Source organism: Hylobates moloch, unplaced genomic scaffold (genome assembly GCF_009828535.3).
Source record: "Hylobates moloch isolate HMO894 unplaced genomic scaffold, HMol_V3 SCAFFOLD_2, whole genome shotgun sequence".
In the NCBI taxonomy this organism is placed as follows: Eukaryota; Metazoa; Chordata; class Mammalia; order Primates; family Hylobatidae; genus Hylobates; species Hylobates moloch.
This window is the reverse complement of record NW_026652277.1, coordinates 114897697-114914640: the sequence shown is the minus strand read 5'-3', so window position 1 is coordinate 114914640 and position 16944 is coordinate 114897697. Positions and strand designations below refer to the sequence as shown.

Sequence of the window (16944 nt, the reverse complement as noted above, 5' to 3'; positions counted from 1 at the left end):
TCCCCTGTGGCACATTTGTATACTCCATGGGATTTTTGCAGCAACTAATCACTGCCTCCCAGTACTCAGAAAAATTAAGCACTATTTCTCAGAGAATGAATCTGTGTCGGATCAGAACCAGGCCAAAATACTTATTAGCCAGCCAAGTTAGTAAGTACAACATTAAATACAGCAATAGTAAGTCACGTAGAACTGAATTCTATACTATGTCATATGCCATTAATTTACAGTGGTGGAAATAAGGTATATTATAGAAATGCAAACACCTCTTCTAGTACCCGCAAATGCTTTTTAGGCAAGTGCTTACATTTTTAAAGTAACAGCTGCAACACCAAGAAGCCAATAAAGCAGAATCATGCCCCTAGCATGCCCCAAATGAAGACAAATGGCAGAAGAGATTGATCAACTTGCTACCCTACCTTTCTTTACATACCCAACATTTTAAAGATTATATTAAAGTTCCTGAGCTGGGACCAGCCTGGATAATCCCTAGATACTGACACGCCAAAATGATGAAAGGTTTCCCCTCCCATTTCAAAAAGAAGACAGAATAACTCACTACCACATATTCTTCCCTGGAGGCCATCAGAGAGTGAAGAGTCTCTTTTTATTGATGGGCTGACACAGGATTGACTGGGGTAATAAATAAGCTGGATCTTACAGCAGGCAGAATCACAGATCCAGAATTGAGGGCCTAAGGTACCACTAAAACTTAGAGAGTTTCTAAGTCCTTGTCCAGTGGGCCTCAAAAATCATTTTGCAAAAATAGGAGCTCAATACAAGCATCTAAACCTCTGGTTAGATTCCCAGCATTGCCTCCCCCAGCAACAGCTGCAAGAGATTGAGTGCCCACTCAGCATATTAAAATGTCTTAACCCAACCTACCATTTTCAGTTTGTGATTTTTCCTATTATTTGAGCAGACCTGGAAGGGATCTGATCACTTGTAGATGTTAACAATGCAAGCTGACAAGGGGGAAAAAGTTATTAACTCCATAAAGAAACATGAGGGGTAAGTTGTTCACCGTGTTACTTTCATCCTTTTTTGGGATGAGGACGGTCCATACCTAATGTTGCCCTGTGGTACATGCTTGGATGGGTATTTGTGGCCAGAAATGCAGCTAAACTCCTGGCACAGAACCACTTAAGGGTTTCATTTCTAGGAGAATACTCCCAGAAACAATATTTGACAGTGACAAATAATGAAGACCATGCTCCTAAACTTCTGAACTCACAAGAAATAAGACTAAAAGCAGTGAGAAGTAAACAATAAATTCCTTCTGTAAAGAGTTATTAAATCTTTCAATGTCTGGTTCCTCCGACTTGTATCAGAGTTCCATCTTAATACTGATGGATGATAATGGACTTGACATGCCTCTCAGCCATATGAGGATGTACATAATGGTAGTAATATAGGCCCTGAGAAACTAGATGCTCAGCTACCTAAATGAGTCCAGTTCTGTTAGAACATAAATGATACACACCTTTCTGGTTAATAAATGCAGGTTCTTCTACAACTATGCACTTAATATTTAGTGATGCCCTAAAGATGTCTATGAAACAAGTTTGGTGACTTCTTGAATCTACTTTTCCTGATTTACTTAATCAAAGGTACTTGCCAGTCAACAGGTTGAAACTGCAACGTGTCCACTGGTCAGTGTCTATGTTGTAAGAATCTATATGGCGCACAAGAATCCGGTCGTTATTGTAGTCTAGGTCATTGCCTCCAAGAACATAAAGCTTCCTTTGTACAGCAGCCATGGAATGGTAGACCCTTCTCTGCAGCATGGGGCTACGGCTTATCCACTTATTCTGAAAAAAGAAATTAAAGTGTATTCTGTTAGTAGGAGACCTCCATGTCAGAAAACTGCAATGAGTGCCTCATAAGTAGTGGGAACCCTAATGTTTATCAATCAATAGATCAACATTCTGTTTGAATGTTGTTTATATATGCTGAAAGGTATGGGCTTCTTACATGAGAACAAGTACAAAAGAGCCACATATTCCAATTGTTTTTTGCGATTTACACATGGCATCTCCTCTAGTTTGTGTTGCATTTTATAGTGCATTTTGAATTATATCAGGGGAACGTTGAAATTTTCATGATGTTTATCTCACCCAATTCAGAGAATTTACTCATGCAAATTCATTAAGAGTGAAAGCACATGGCTAGGTATACTGTATACAGTGGTGCAATGATTAAGAAAACAGTCTCTGGATCCAGACTACCTGGGTTTATAACTTGTATGTGACCTTGAGCAATTTACTTATTATCTCTGTGCCAGTTTTCTCATCTGTAAAATGGGGATAATAATGCCTACCTGATAAGCCTATTGTGAAGATTAAATGAGCTAATACACATAAAGCACTTAGAAAAAATGCACATGAAAAATTTTCAATACATATTCATTTTTTCAAAATGATGTGATGATAATTACTGGGTACCTCAGGCCGCTAGATAAGCTAAGGTAATGGCTTTGCTGTTCTTTCCAGAATTAACCTCCTGAGATCAGTGGAAGAGCTAAGATTTGGTTCAGCAACAAACCACCCACACTTCCTTTTATCAGCCTCCTTTAATATATTAATAGTCACATCTTTTGCCAAATTGGGAAAGGTTATTTCTAGGCACACGTTCATTTGTTTTGGTGGAAGACTAAGTTTTGTTTTGTTTTGTTTTGTATTTGAGACAGAGTCTTGCTCTGTTGCCCAGGCTGGAGTGCAGTGACATGATCTCGGCTCACTGCAACCTCCACCTCCCAGGTTCAAGCCGATTCTTCTGCCTCATCCTCCCGAGTAGCTGGGATTACAGGCACGTGCCACCACACCTGGCTGATTTTTGTATTTTTAGTAAAGACAGGGTTTCACCATGTTGGCCAGGCTGGTCACAAACTCCTGACCTCAGGTGATCCACCCACCTCGGCCTCCCAAAGTGCTGGGATTATAGGCGTGAACCACTGCGCCCCGCTGGAAGACATTTTTATATGATAACTTTAGGGAATAGTGAAACCTTCCATATTTGGTTCTTGTTCACCGTCAGTAATGGGAAGAGTATGCCCAACCTTTCTTAAAATAAGGCTCTCATTGTAAAATTAAATGAAGACCAAATATGACTTTAACTTTAAATCTCAACTAAGTAATGGACAGATAAGTAAAGAAAGTAATGGACAGGTAAATAACCCTAACAGTTTTCTTTCTACATAAACACTAAGCATACAGGAAGAACCCAGATTCCTTTTTGCCAAGAAAAATTTGGATTTAGGCCAGAAAAAAAGTCATACGATGTTTTGAATACATAGAATTTCACCATTTCACAAAACTGTAAGGGAACAAGCAAAACACAACAACAATAAACATTTTGTATAAAAATTGGTCCACTCACTAATAGGCATATAGACTAGCTCTTTTAAAGATACACTCAAGAAAAGAAGGGTGTACAGCTTGAAAAGCTTGCATTTATCTGTTCCCCTGTTCAAACATATAATAAGAATTTCCTTCCAATCAAATGTCTTCTTTAATAAAATAGTCAAGCCTGCCTTTCAGCTATTTTGCTAATATCTATAATACATTACACATGAATGTATTTAACTCAAAACTCTGAGGATGTTTTTCTTAGGTGTTTTCTATGAAACAACCTATTACAGTATTAGGAATCAATGTTTGCATTAGCAGTCCAGTCCCCTGCCACCAGACTATGGATGCCATCTGGTTTGCAAAGCCTGCCTGCATCCCCTGATTATATCTTTAGCTTCCTTCACTGCAGTGCCTGCCAGGTGAGCCGCCAACCACTGCAAAGGCAAAGAAACAGAGAGGCCTGGTGGGGTCATTCCTAATAAGCTACCGTGTGAATACTAATCAGTGGTGGGGAAGCAGAGGTCACCCCAGCCTGCCTGTTGGCAGGTAGCAATGTGCTCTGTGGCAGATGGCAGGCATTATCGACTCTCCACAAAGGCCTAGAAGAGAAATAAGCACCAGGGCTGAATGATAGAGTTATTGAGATTCCAAGCAAGATGCAAGCAGATGTGATGTTTGCCAGTACCCACCGTAAACAATATGCTAGCAGAATTTTTTAAAAGAGCGTGTGTGTACAAACATGAAACAGAACTCATTTGAGAAATGTTAACACCTTCTTCCTCTTTAACCACGTGTGCACCAAACTCAAGCAACTGCAATTAACGATCCCTCTTGAGATAGCTGACCCATGGACATTTGGTCTCTGAAATCTACAGCTTCTAATGACATCAGGAAACACACTTTGCAAAGAGAGAAATGCCTTCATTAAATACGGAATCAAGTAATTTCTAAAATAAAAAGATACCAAATACACTGAGTCCACTATGGACATAGATTTGGTGGCCAGTCCCAACCCAGACTGCCAAAGTCAACCTGTTGTGTCATTTCCCATTACCTTCAGCTGATGAATATTAAGCCTACAAATCATTTTGGAATACCATCATAATCAAAAATATTTACATTACCAAAATCATAGAAATGGCAAAATTCAGCAGACAATTGCCAAGGTTCATACATATTTTGGTATATGGAAAAGAGAATAAGAATATTTCTTTTGGGGGTAAATAGTAATTGGGTGTACATGAAATGTAGACAAAAGAAGGTACAGGCACCATCCAAATGCATATTCAACCCCCAGCTGTTAGATGAAAACTCTTCAGATACTTCCCATCTCTCAAACTCTTCATATACTTCTACTTTAGACTTGTCCTAGATACTGTTTTAGGTCATTTGGGCTATATTAAATTAATACTTGTTTTTTAGAATAAACCATAAGCATGATCCCCTCCTAGAATGGCAGCCCCTTCCAGAAGGACGTTGCAACAGGACAATTCAAATCATTTCTATATTAAGCAGAACTCTGAAAGGGTGATGTATTTTGTATAGCACAAAACTAGAGGAGCTGAAATGTTTTGAGTAACAAAACAAAAAAAGGAACCAAAAAGCAGTTTATTCAGATGCTTCCTTTTCTCTATATAAGCTTAAGATGCATATCTGTGTGTGTAGACTTGGCATTCCAATTACTAATTACTCTGGAATCTTTTAAAATTCATTTTAATTAAGATAATGAGGTGTTCTTATATGATTCTTACCTGGTTAGGTTCATACACCATTAGCCTGTTCTGATATTGTGCCGTATTAGTTACTCCACCTGTAATGGATTAACATGTGTTAGAGCTTTTCATGAATAAGAAATAGGATATTCCAACATAAGAATGAGATACAATTAAAGGAAAATTAGCTACTGCTGAGGATCTGTTTGTATACCCTCATGGTGAGCCCATGACATAATTAAGAAGCTTATTGTTGAAGCAGTTTCATTTTCAAGAAACATTTTAGAAGCAATCCAGTTAAGAGCAAGCAACAAGTATGCTGACATTACCAAGAGGACCCCAATTCTGACAAGCTGTTCTGCATGGCCAGAATGAGGGGCAAAGTATTAGGGAGTGAGAGTGAACACAGTACACATAAACAAATCTCTATTCAATTTATGCCAGGGACATAGTTACATGGAAAATTCTTGTCCTTCACTAAATTGTCAATTTTAAAGCTCTAACCTCTGTAGTCTAACACAGTGATATCTTGATATCTCTTGATATTACTTATCAAAAAAGATCTAAAGCCAGTGCTGTCCAATAGAATATAACAAGAGCCACATATGCAAGTCACATATGCAATGATAAATTTTCCAGTAGCCACATAAAAAGTAAAAAGAAACAGTGAAATTAAATTTAATAAATTTTATATACCCCAATATAGCCACAATTATCATTTCAACATGAAATCAACATAAAAAGTATTAAGATATTTTATATATTTCATATTCTTTTTTTCCTACTAAGTCTTCAAAAGCCAGTGTATATTTGACACAATGCATCTCAGTACAGATTAGCCATGCTTGAAGGATTCAATAAGCCACATGTGGCTAATGGCTACCACACTGGGCAGCACAAATCTAGGGCTCTTCAGTGCAATTGCTATTGTGGTCGACTCTTTTGAAGCCCTCTTGACAACTGCTTAGATCTGAGAGACCTGAGACCCACCTAATCAAGAACCACTAAAAAATCATCACACTTCCAGCTAAGTTTCTCTTATTTGTCCTCATACTTCTTTTCATACTTGTAGTGTATACTGAGCCCTGTAAAACCCGGAAATTATTCATTTTGCTTTAAGTTTTACCTTTAAGTGGGAAAACTCTAAAAAAATACATAAAACAGCATAGTAAGAAAATATCACCAGTAGATACTAAATGTTAGATAATAAAATATCAAGGATATGGAACCAAAGAAATCTACCTTTAGAAATATTGCCTTACATGCAGTTCTAGACACTGGTGTAAAATGAATAATATTCTTATTTTAATCAGTATCACAAAGGAGCAGCTAATTTTTCAATAAAGATATAAAATTAAGCCAGACTAAAAAAAGTTTCCTACTAGAATTTTTTGAATTTAAAAAACAAACACTGTTAAAATACTGACCAAGATGGCCTTAACATTCCCCCAGCTTAACTAAACTAAAAAGGCTGCTTCCTGACTCTAGGCCCCTTGACCTCCCTTTTCTTAGATTACTTGCTTTAGAAAACTTGTAATCATAACTTCTTTCTCTCCCTCTTTGAGATGTAAATCATTTTAAAAGCTGCTTGCCAGTTTTATAACCCAATAATATCTTCCTTAAAGTCCAGAGAGCCATCCCTTTGAAATGTAATCATCAAGGAAGATAGTGCTCTATATCCCAGCCTCTATGGGAAGGTAGCATGGTAACTTTTTTTTTTTTTTTTTTTTTTTTTTTTTTTTGAGACAGAGTCTCGCTTTTGTTGCCCAGGCTGGAGTGCAATGGCGCAACCTCGGCTCACTGCAACCTCAGTCTCCCAAGGACCCTAACTGTGATAGACACCAATTAGCACCAAACACAGATGGCCTAATCACAGAGACCAAAATTGTCAACTCAGAAATAACTGCATGGGTACAACACATCCATTAATCAAGCTCCCCTGAAATGTTCTTCAGTACTTTTCTACTAAATCATCCCAGTGCTTAAAAACCATCCTCTTAAAAATTTTGCTTAATAGAATTGATTTCAAAGTGTATTCTGATCTCTCTCTCCTATTGCAATAGTCTTCAATAAAGTCTTCTTTCTCTGTTTAACCTTATCTGGTGCAGTTTTGCTTTGACAGTTCAAATACTTTGAATAGGTCACCACCATCAACTACATGGCCAGAAGTCAAGTCAACAAGAATCCAGAGGATTAGTGTCTAATCCTTAACTGAGCTGGAATAATCAATCAAAACTAATGGATACATAAAGGGGAAGGAACCTATCCAGGCCAATCATTACTCTCTCACTCAACCCCAGGAAGGAGATTTTATCTTTCATATAATTGGCTTTGGCTATTATTAACTAGAGGACTATTTTTAAAATTCTCTCAGAAGCTTGAAGATTTAAGATTTTAAAGATCAACGAAAGCTTTGTCTGCAGAGAAATCCACAAAGAACACAGACATGAGCTTCCTGCCCTCAAAGAAAGTCCTCTCTGGATTTCTCATCGAATATCTCATTTTAAAAATGAAATCAGAGGAAAGGAAAACACACTTCAGAAAGCTGAGGCTGAAATGCCTATATAGTCAAGATATGTGTCAAAATAAATATACAGTTGTGTTTGCTTTTACCCCCAACCTTCCCTTTGTGTGATTAAAAACAATGTTCAATAATTCTTTCTCAGCATAACCACACAAGAATAATTTAATCTCTTGAGACTTCACAAGTCTTCAGGGTTAAAATAATTGCTAGTGCTTTTGATCTGGGCCATAACCACCAGATTAATGTCCAGCTTGCCTACAATCACTTCTCTAACTGAAAGGGAACAGAGGGCAAAGCTCCACCCATCATTTAAAGACTTCAAAAGTTTCTCTACTTGTTTTAGAAATATGGGACATAATTAATATCTACTGCAGTAAACTATCTGTTTTATGACACTATTTGAAAATACTTACACTACTGTATGTATCAGATTCTGCCCATTATAGATTAAACATACAACCAATGGATTAGAATGTAGCTATTACATCCCCTCTCCCAAGCAGGGCATATAATTTATCTCCATGCTTTTCAGAATTATTATTTACTGTCTTCCACAATGCATCTATAATACATTTCCTTCTTAATCTGCACTCAGTAATTAGATTCTTTACCCTTACATACAAATTTTCACTCACATGACAATCTTTAGAAATGAGATATTAAGTTACTAGTTGGGAGTAAAAATTAAAGTCCCGGTTATTTGATATTAATAGATTCCCTCTAGAACGTTAAACCACAGGAGATGCCTAACAAATCTAGTGCTGCAACTTTTGCCAAGTCAGGATTGCAAAGAAAAACCTTGGAAACTGGTTCTATTGCTTTCCCCTTTGAAATAATTTACAAATGAGCATAGAAATAAAAATCATTTTTCTCTCAATACTAAAATACATTTTAAAAAAGCATCCCAGTTTGCAGCCCACATTTCTTTAGCAGTGCTACTCATTTGCAGGGCTTTATCATTACATTCCCTTCACATAACACTCTTCACTTTTAGATTAATCTGCTGAAATGAGATGCTAAGGATTTGCATACAGATTTGACTATACAAAAATAGATATGGAATTAATAACAGTCTCTATATGTTTTAATTTCTCCTAGACTGGAGTACCCTTGCCTGCAGCAGTATTCCTGGCTTTGAAAGTCATCAAGCTGATTTGTCTGCTCTGGGTTACGATGCCACATGCTGCTATACTGTCCCCTGCAATCAAAGCACTTGCAAAGATAGATTCCATGCCTTCCTCTATCGAGTATATTTTATAGATTGGCAGTTTTGATCTCCCTCCCCCACCCCAGGGGGGATAATCTGCATCTTAACAGCTTTCTATAGATACATCTGTCATTAAATATGCCATCTCATATCAGCATCCATTTTTAAAACCAAGTTTTCTCTAACTTTGAAGTGCCACAGTGAAAGTTAAGACTTTTCAGCCAAAATTGAAAATGAGCAACCCTGTCTTATACTTTTGACTTAAAGATATACTGCAAGTTCCCCCAAAGTCAAATAAGTCTTTAAAAACTGCCAGAAGGAATGAAAAGGTACCACCATGCTACCAGCAGTGAGAAATGCTTTCTATCATGAAGACAGGAGAAAAGCATTTTTCTTAAGCTTCCCTGTATAACTCACCACAAAATGTTGTGACAAATGGATGAGTGCATACTGGAGAGATGACAAGCGACTGCCAAACAAGCAACCTTTGTCTCTGCTACTGAGATCACTGACTCTCAAACTCATGTTCTACTCAAAAGCAACAACTGGTCAATGCCGGCAGTGCTCATAAAATAGAGGTATAGAAAAACTGCTCTCATTGTACATGGTCAGACTGGGTCAAGTCTGATGGCTCTGCTAATTTTTTTTAATGACAAAAAATACCTCTGTTGGTAAATAGAGTAAACTCCAGGAGTAGATGCCTATGGTTCGTAATGCAGTGCTAACGCACCACCAGGACAGAGTGGGATGCAAAGAACTGATCCCCACACGCAGGGTGGAGGAACATGCTCCAGGTTGGAATTCTGCCAGCAAATTCAGGATTGAGGAAAACAATCTCAAGTTCTCTGCAACTGTCTTGGAGACCTGCAGTGGCCAGGTTCACACTAGTCTAAGGGAAGAGTTTCAGGACAGGCTGTGGCATTAACATGGTTCCTACATGACTGTATCCTTGTGGAAGCCATTTAACACAGCCATGCTCAGCTTCCTCATATGCAAAACAGAGATGATGATACATTCCTCATAGGTTTCAGATGAACTAGAGTGCATGGCATAGAGACAATCCACAGAGGGAAGTTTGCTACAATACTGTAGCTGTTTATAAAAATTTCTTACCATCTCCATAAACTTTCTCCAGTTCTTGAAAGACTACAACTTCACGCTTACAATTACCTAAAGAACAACCTGCCATTAAGTGCAAGTTCCTATTAGTCACTATTTAGATGGCTACACTCATTGTTAGCCCTTAAAAAAAGTAATACCATAGGAACATTTATAATAAATGCAAAATGCAAAACCAAGCATATCTATTTTTATATGACATTAGACTGTCCATATTTTCTGGATGTTTATAATACTAAACAATTACAGCCAAGAATCTTTCTACTAAATTAGCATCTTGAATGGAAGCATACATAATCCATGCATTAAATTAAAACTAGTATCCATATTATTTCTGTCATACTTGAGGAACCCACACAGATGATGGGTACTTAATATACTCAAAACCTGCAAAGTCTCTAATTTACAAAATACCTATAAAGGCAGGGTTGCTGCATTTGAAAATAGAAATTATGTCATTTAGAGCAAATAGGTACAAACTTGTGACCCAGTAATATGTAAAGTATGCATTATGTATTGTTTTAAATAAATGAAATGATAAAATGGGGGTGAAATCAACCATAATGCAGATATCAATTAGATTCACCTGCCCTTTATAATCTCAATAATATTCACTCTAACTCTCATTCCTCATTCTGTAGAAAGTTGAAATCCTGCCTCCAAATATTTTTGCACATTCCCAGCAGGGTCAAACTGTCAAGGCCACCTCTGTCTTTCATGTCCCAGCTTTGCTGTGCTCTTGGATCTTTTATCTCCCTTCCACCATCAGCTAAGTTCTTCAGCCATTCCCTATTTCTATGGTGTAGCTTTAACCATCTTCTCTCCTCTTGGGAATAAAGCAAATGATATTGTTCACATATTCTTTGGTAGAACAATACAGCTCACCATTTAGTTTACCGTCTTTTACTAGACCCATCCAGTTAGACGCAAATCAATCATCTAAACAAAGGCGGTTCTCTCCGTGAGAAGAGTTCTGTAGCCAATGATTTGGACATAAGAAACAAAACAAAACCTTACAACACCAATTTTAAAGGCCATTAGACTCCTGTAGCATATAATTCTTTCAGAAAAAATTTTCTAATCTACACCAATGTATTTTAGAGTAGTTCCATTTTATCACCTTTCTCTTTACATTTTATGTTTTAGAAACTGAACCGTAAAATCGCAGAAAGACATTATTTGTCTCTTCTCTGCCCTGAGAAGGATGGACAGTTAAGCAATTAAGGACAATCAATGATTGTTGATTCTAAACAAATCTCCAGATAGCACTCTGCTTCTGTGTATCATTTACTTTCAGTTTTATGCCATTTGGAAGTTCTTTTCTACAATTTAAGCATCTATTTTGCAGACCTTCACTGTCATGATAAACAACTGGTAACCTGTGTGGTTTGGTGGGAAAAGCATGGTCTAAAGAACCAGAGACACAGAGTTCAAATTCTAACTCTGTCAGCTATAAGCTGTGTGATCTGGGGAGTCATTTAACCTCTTCAAGCCTCATTTCCTGGGCAGTGATGTGAGGGTAAATCAACAAAGTGCAACTTATTCAGGATACAGGTAAGACAGTTTAGGATGAAAGCTTTGTTAATTATTTGGAGAATGTAGGTGATCTGATTGCTTTCTTTCCTTTAAATCATTTAGCTCTCTAACAAGCATTGTAGAATACTACATTTCTGTTTGTTTTCCACCTCAGTTCAATACTACAGTAGCTTTGTTTTCATCTCTTTCAGATGGGGGGTAGGAGAGATTGGGGCACAAGTGAAAAAAAGAAAAAGTAACTGCTGGGGGCAGCTGGTTGCTAGGATCTAAAGCAATAAAGATTTAATTCTTCATGGACATTCTAATTCACTAGGAACTTTTAAGTGGATGTGCCAAGTTATCCACCTCCTAACCTCTACCAGGCAAGTGGCTTCCTCACATCATGGCCGCCTCCAGGGACAACAAGCGGCATTCTCTTACTACTTACTCCCGTAACACACACTGTTCTCCCTCGAGCAAACCTTCAGCCCTTGCCTCTCACCTAACTGGGATCCTAGCTTGCTGAACTCCTTCCAGAAGGATTCTCTGGACTATTCCAGTCTCAAAACCTTTCATCATGAGTGAATCCACAGATCTGCCTTCTTCAGTCCTCTGCTGAGCACCATAAAATGACAGAAATTTGAAAACGGAGCCACTACAGTTTTGTGGTTTCCAAGGTTAGTGTGGATTCTGAACACCTATTTTTCTTTAACCTGTTAATTCCCTCTGTTTTCTCTCAGAGGCTTATTCCAAGGTCACTCTCCTCAGGCCCTCTACTTAGTCCTGACAGGCACAATCTCGACAGACCTGTTTCTCATTTGAATCAATCTATAAGAAACTTCCTCAGGTTCCTGCCCCTCACCTGTGAGCTTACCTAGGTTCACACCCATAATTATCTCCTACCCTCCAGGCTTAAGGGTCCCTCCCTTCTCATGTTCAAGACCTAACCCCTGCCCAGCTCCTTGCCTTTCAGAACAGTGTCTGTTTTCAATCTTGTATCCTCAGGACTCTTCACTGTTCCTGGTACCTGGGAAATGCTCTCAGCGTTTACCAGCCGAATGGATGCCCCTCCTCCCTACACCTTCAATTTCACTCTCTTTCCTTATTAATATATATGCTTAGTGCACTTGCATCCTTAAACAAAATCCCTCCTTCACCTCAGGATTTCTTCTAGCTACTCAGCCAAACTCCCCTCTTGCTTCCTTTTCTCAGCCAAACTCCCCTCTTCCTTCCTTTCTTTTCTTCTTAATCTCCTTTATTCTTCCTAAAGCCAAAATGCTATGTATTTATAATGAAAAAATGAGGCTGTTACATGAACTAAAATATGTGAACAACTAAAAACAGCACATTATCTCCCTATATATATATACAGGAAGCCAGATTGTTAATTGGAAAGTTGTCTGATAAGCTCAGATTCGGAGAATGAAGTTTAGAAAATACACTTGTTCATTAGTATTAGACTAAGAAAGGCTTTATCCTAACTTTTTGCCAAGGTAGTCTGTACCTGGGGTTTCTATTTCCTCACTTTTCAATCATACCTTAAACTACTGTATTCTAGTTTCCACCTTCTTCCAATTCCCTGAAACTGCTTTCACTACAATTTTCCCAATTAAAAAATGCAGTGGAAATATTTTGGACCTTGATATCCCTGTAGTGTTTCCGAAACTTCTGCCCTTAGCCCCTTTCCAGACAAACTCTTTTTCCACCTCTCTTGTCACACTCTGTGCCTCCTCCTCCTATTATCTCACTTAGAATTTGCCCTGAGAAACCAAAGGAAAGATCTTCTCTCTGAATCTGAGAAGAGGGGCTTTTGAGGAAAGTGAAGAAGTTCCAGCCAGTGAAGGAAAGGGGTGAGAGAGTAGCAGTAGGGTATAGAGAGGGCTGAGAGTGCCACTGTGCGTGATGTGCTGAGAATATACCCATACCAAGCCCTCCTGCTAATTGTCCTCCTCCCACAGGTGGAGCCACCTAGGTACAGGGACAGACCAAGCAGATCACTGGGTTTGTCAAACACTGTATGTTTCCCAGAGGACAAGATAATTATTGAAGTGATTGGACCATGAAGTTCAAGTATGAGGACAGGGATGAGTTAATGGATAATAGAAAGTAGCCAATGGACCTGAAGCTAAGTTAGGCACCTCCAGGGTTAAAATAATTCCTCAATTATTTTAGGTGCTACCTTTCCTGCCTTCTGCAAGTCACTCCCTGCTTTGCACTACTTTTGTACCTTGGAAAGACTTCTGCTGTCACCCTCTAATTACCTGTTTAAAAGTCTGTTCCCTCTACTACATGCTACTTTAATGCTCCAGCACTATCCTGGAAGAGGACTTGGAGAGGTTAGGAACTTTAGCTCAGCATCTCATGATGGATAAGAAGTGCAGCACAAGTTTTGTGTGTGTGTGACCACGGTCTGTGGTCTCAGCGCACCACAACTCAGCCTCTGCTATGCCTGCTGTTAGTTCCCAATATTTTGTCTACAATTCTTTTTTTTTTTTTTTTTTTTTTTTTTGAGATGCAGTTTTGCTCTTCTTGCCCAGGCTGGAGTGCAGTGGTGTGGCCTCGGCTCACTGTAACCTCCACCTCTCGGGTTCAAGCAATTCTCCTGTCTCAGCCTCCCAAGTAGTTGGGATTACAGGTGCCCACCACCATGCCCGGCTAGTTTTTGTATTTTTAGTAGAGATGGGGTTTCACCATGCTGGCCAGGCTGGTCTCGAACTCCTAATCTCAGGCGATCCGCCCGTCTCGGCCTCCCAAAGTGCTGGGATTACTGGTGTGAGCCACTGCACCCGGCCTTTGTCTACAATTCTCAAGATGTAAGTAAAACAATATCTGCAAAAATGTAAGGCAATTATATTTTTAAATGTTAATAAAATTTTACATTATTTTAATTAATACTAGAAAAACCCAAGTCCTGTTAATAGCTTTGAATAAATTAAAGTTATTTAAAATGGGGCAATGCAAACTTCATACAAATTTAATCAAGATGAAAATACACATAGCTTCTAGGGAGTTAAGGCTTAACAAATGTCCTTTCATTAATGAAATATCTGAAAAATTATTTGATTGCCAGCTCCTAGAGGGCAGCAAGTATGTTTGCTAAATTAATTTCATGTATCTGTGACTCAGCACTATCCTTTACAAGGATGTGGCATTTATCAAGAGAATCAAGAAAGCACTAAATATTGCTTTTGAGTAAATGCAGTAACATTTGTCTTATTTTTATAGTTTTAAAGCACTAACTTTGCAGTTAGCCTCTTATTTTGCTATCATTTGATGAAAATGAAAAAAATAAGCTGTTCTTCATGATGAGCTCAGGATTAATTTTCCCTCACACACAAAAAAAGGTTCTTTTTAGTAGTTCACAAACTATATCTTCCAACAAAGAGCAGATATTTTAAAAACACAGCTGTAGGATATTTAAGAGCTTATTTTACCTTGATACTGTGAATTTCAAATCAAAATGGTATGGAACACTTGTGAATTGGGTCACAATGTCAAACGCTACAGGAGCCTGTAAAATTTGACTCTAACATCTTTAATTAAATGCTAATGGATATGTACACACAGCCTGATTTTCTGGATTCCTTTCTGCTTGTCATACTTTAAAAACTATAAACAGGTTTCAAGATTTCCTGACCCCGAAATGGACCGAAATAGGGGAGAGGTGTGGGGAGGGAGTGAGCACACTGGAAATGTCAAGTCTCTAAAGAAACATTCATTCTGCGTTCTAGAGAACAGAACCAAGACCCTAAAATCCACCTTCTATAATCCATACTACCCCCACCTCAGGCAAAGTCTGCAAAATACCAGAAGGATGCCAATGACTCAATCCCCATCAATTAAATTGGAAATACATGATTATTCGGTAAAGGATAAGGAATAGCCTCAAACATTTTCATCTGCTCCAATAAATTAGGTTACACTCCCAACTCAGTGATAGGCAGGGTGAACTATACCTGTGTTTTTGTTCAGGGGCCCATTAGCAAATCTAGTCACCCCTCCCTATTCATGGTTAGATTCACAATTGATTTATTATAAGCTGGGCCTGAGGAAAGAGGCAGACGACTGAAGGTATTAGAAATGTCACTGGCGATTTCCTCTTCTTTCCAATTAAAGGTATTGTACTGTACACAGCAAAGTGAGTTTCTCATCTCAAGTACACAGTAGGGAGAAACAAACCTGAGAAAATTGTGATTGTTTTCATTAAGTATGGTTAACACAAGCAGCATATATTAGTGCAAAAGAAGAACAAAGAAAATGTATTTCCTTTCACAGTAGCAGAAAAAGTGTGATAGCAATAAGGATCTGTAATAAGTTGATAGATTTAATAAAATGGAGAAGGAAACATATAGACCCATATTGAAAGAGAAGTCAGCTTGATACCAGGACGACGGATCTAGCGAGTCTAAGAGGAGCTTCTGTGCTTTCTTAAGGCCTCACTGAAGAAGGTATTAAATCATCATATCTTTAAGACTATATAAGGGAAACCCCAGCATTCTTTTACAAGCTAGGTTTACAGCCAAAACACAAGGAATTTTATTAAAATATTTATGAGAAATTCATACAAAACTTAGAAAATGCAGTGCAAAATTTAGGAATACAGTATATTAATAATATATGAAACTAAATGAGTCAATGGAAGGAGTGTCAATTGGGAGAAAACATAAATGGCATTGATTTCATAAACCCATCGCTGTTTTGCCATCCAAGACAAGTACAGATCTGTTCCTTCTGTTAGCAAAGACTTATTTGCTGCCTAGCTTGAAATTTCTCCAGCACAGCTAAAAGAATATAGTCTTGGTAGTTATTAACTGTTGAAATATATATTTAAAGAAAAAGGAACAGTAATTAGATAAATGAGGTTTTAATTTAAATATATCTACATATACTAACATACATACTTGTTTCTAATGTTTCTTTGGTATACAGCCAGTAAATGTTGGGTCCACTTCATCTGTCTGCTTCCTTAGTCCTAGTCTTCACTTCATTCATTAATTTATTGAGCACTTAAACCCTGATGTGAGCTAAGTTCTGTCAATAAAAATCAGTGAATTGCCAATAACTGAGGCACTGCTCAGAGAAGCTGAGCCTGTGACTATCTTCCTGGTTATTGAGGACAGCAGAAGAACAAACAGTCAAGTCCCAAATGAATTTAAAGAAGTGCAAGGGAGAATTTTGTCAGAGCAGGTGTTAGAACACTAGAGACGATTATTGAGGAAAGCTGAGAAGGCTTCGCAGGTGTACTTAAAAGTAATGATTTCTTCTAAGTACAAACATCAGGGTTATTCTTAATATTTAAGTTTTTTACCCTTTCTATTCCTCTTAGTGCTTGATGACACAGAAATCCAACAAGTTCCATTTGGGTTACAATGTGAGTATCTTCCATCTGGGAGAAAATGCAGCTTTCTTCCTGATAGAAAAACCTTTCAAAGGAGAACACTTAGGGCCTTTCTCAAAACTAAGATTGAAAACACAGGTTGATAATGTGATGTTGATAGCATATGCCTCACAGACTCC

At 38.0% G+C, this 16944-nt stretch overlaps 2 protein-coding genes across 6 annotated transcripts in view; one reads left to right on the top strand and one right to left on the bottom strand.

Annotated features, from left to right (window-relative positions):
- The window catches only part of MMS22L (MMS22 like, DNA repair protein), a 165732-nt gene extending 156949 nt beyond the window's left edge, over nt 1-8783 (top strand). The window contains exon 24 of the mRNA XM_058435413.1: nt 8685-8783. Coding sequence (XP_058291396.1) covers nt 8685-8724 — 40 coding nt within the window. The 3' untranslated portion in view covers nt 8725-8783. The remainder of the gene's footprint in view (nt 1-8684) is intronic.
- The window catches only part of KLHL32 (kelch like family member 32), a 224066-nt gene that overhangs the window by 6844 nt on the left and 200278 nt on the right, over nt 1-16944 (bottom strand). For all 5 annotated transcript variants that reach the window (XM_032155575.2, XM_032155565.2, XM_032155582.2 and 2 more), the window contains 2 exons: nt 5102-5160; nt 1619-1811 (listed from right to left, as the gene is read on the bottom strand). In XM_032155575.2, the coding sequence (XP_032011466.1) occupies nt 1619-1811; nt 5102-5160 (252 nt within the window). The remainder of the gene's footprint in view (nt 1-1618; nt 1812-5101; nt 5161-16944) is intronic.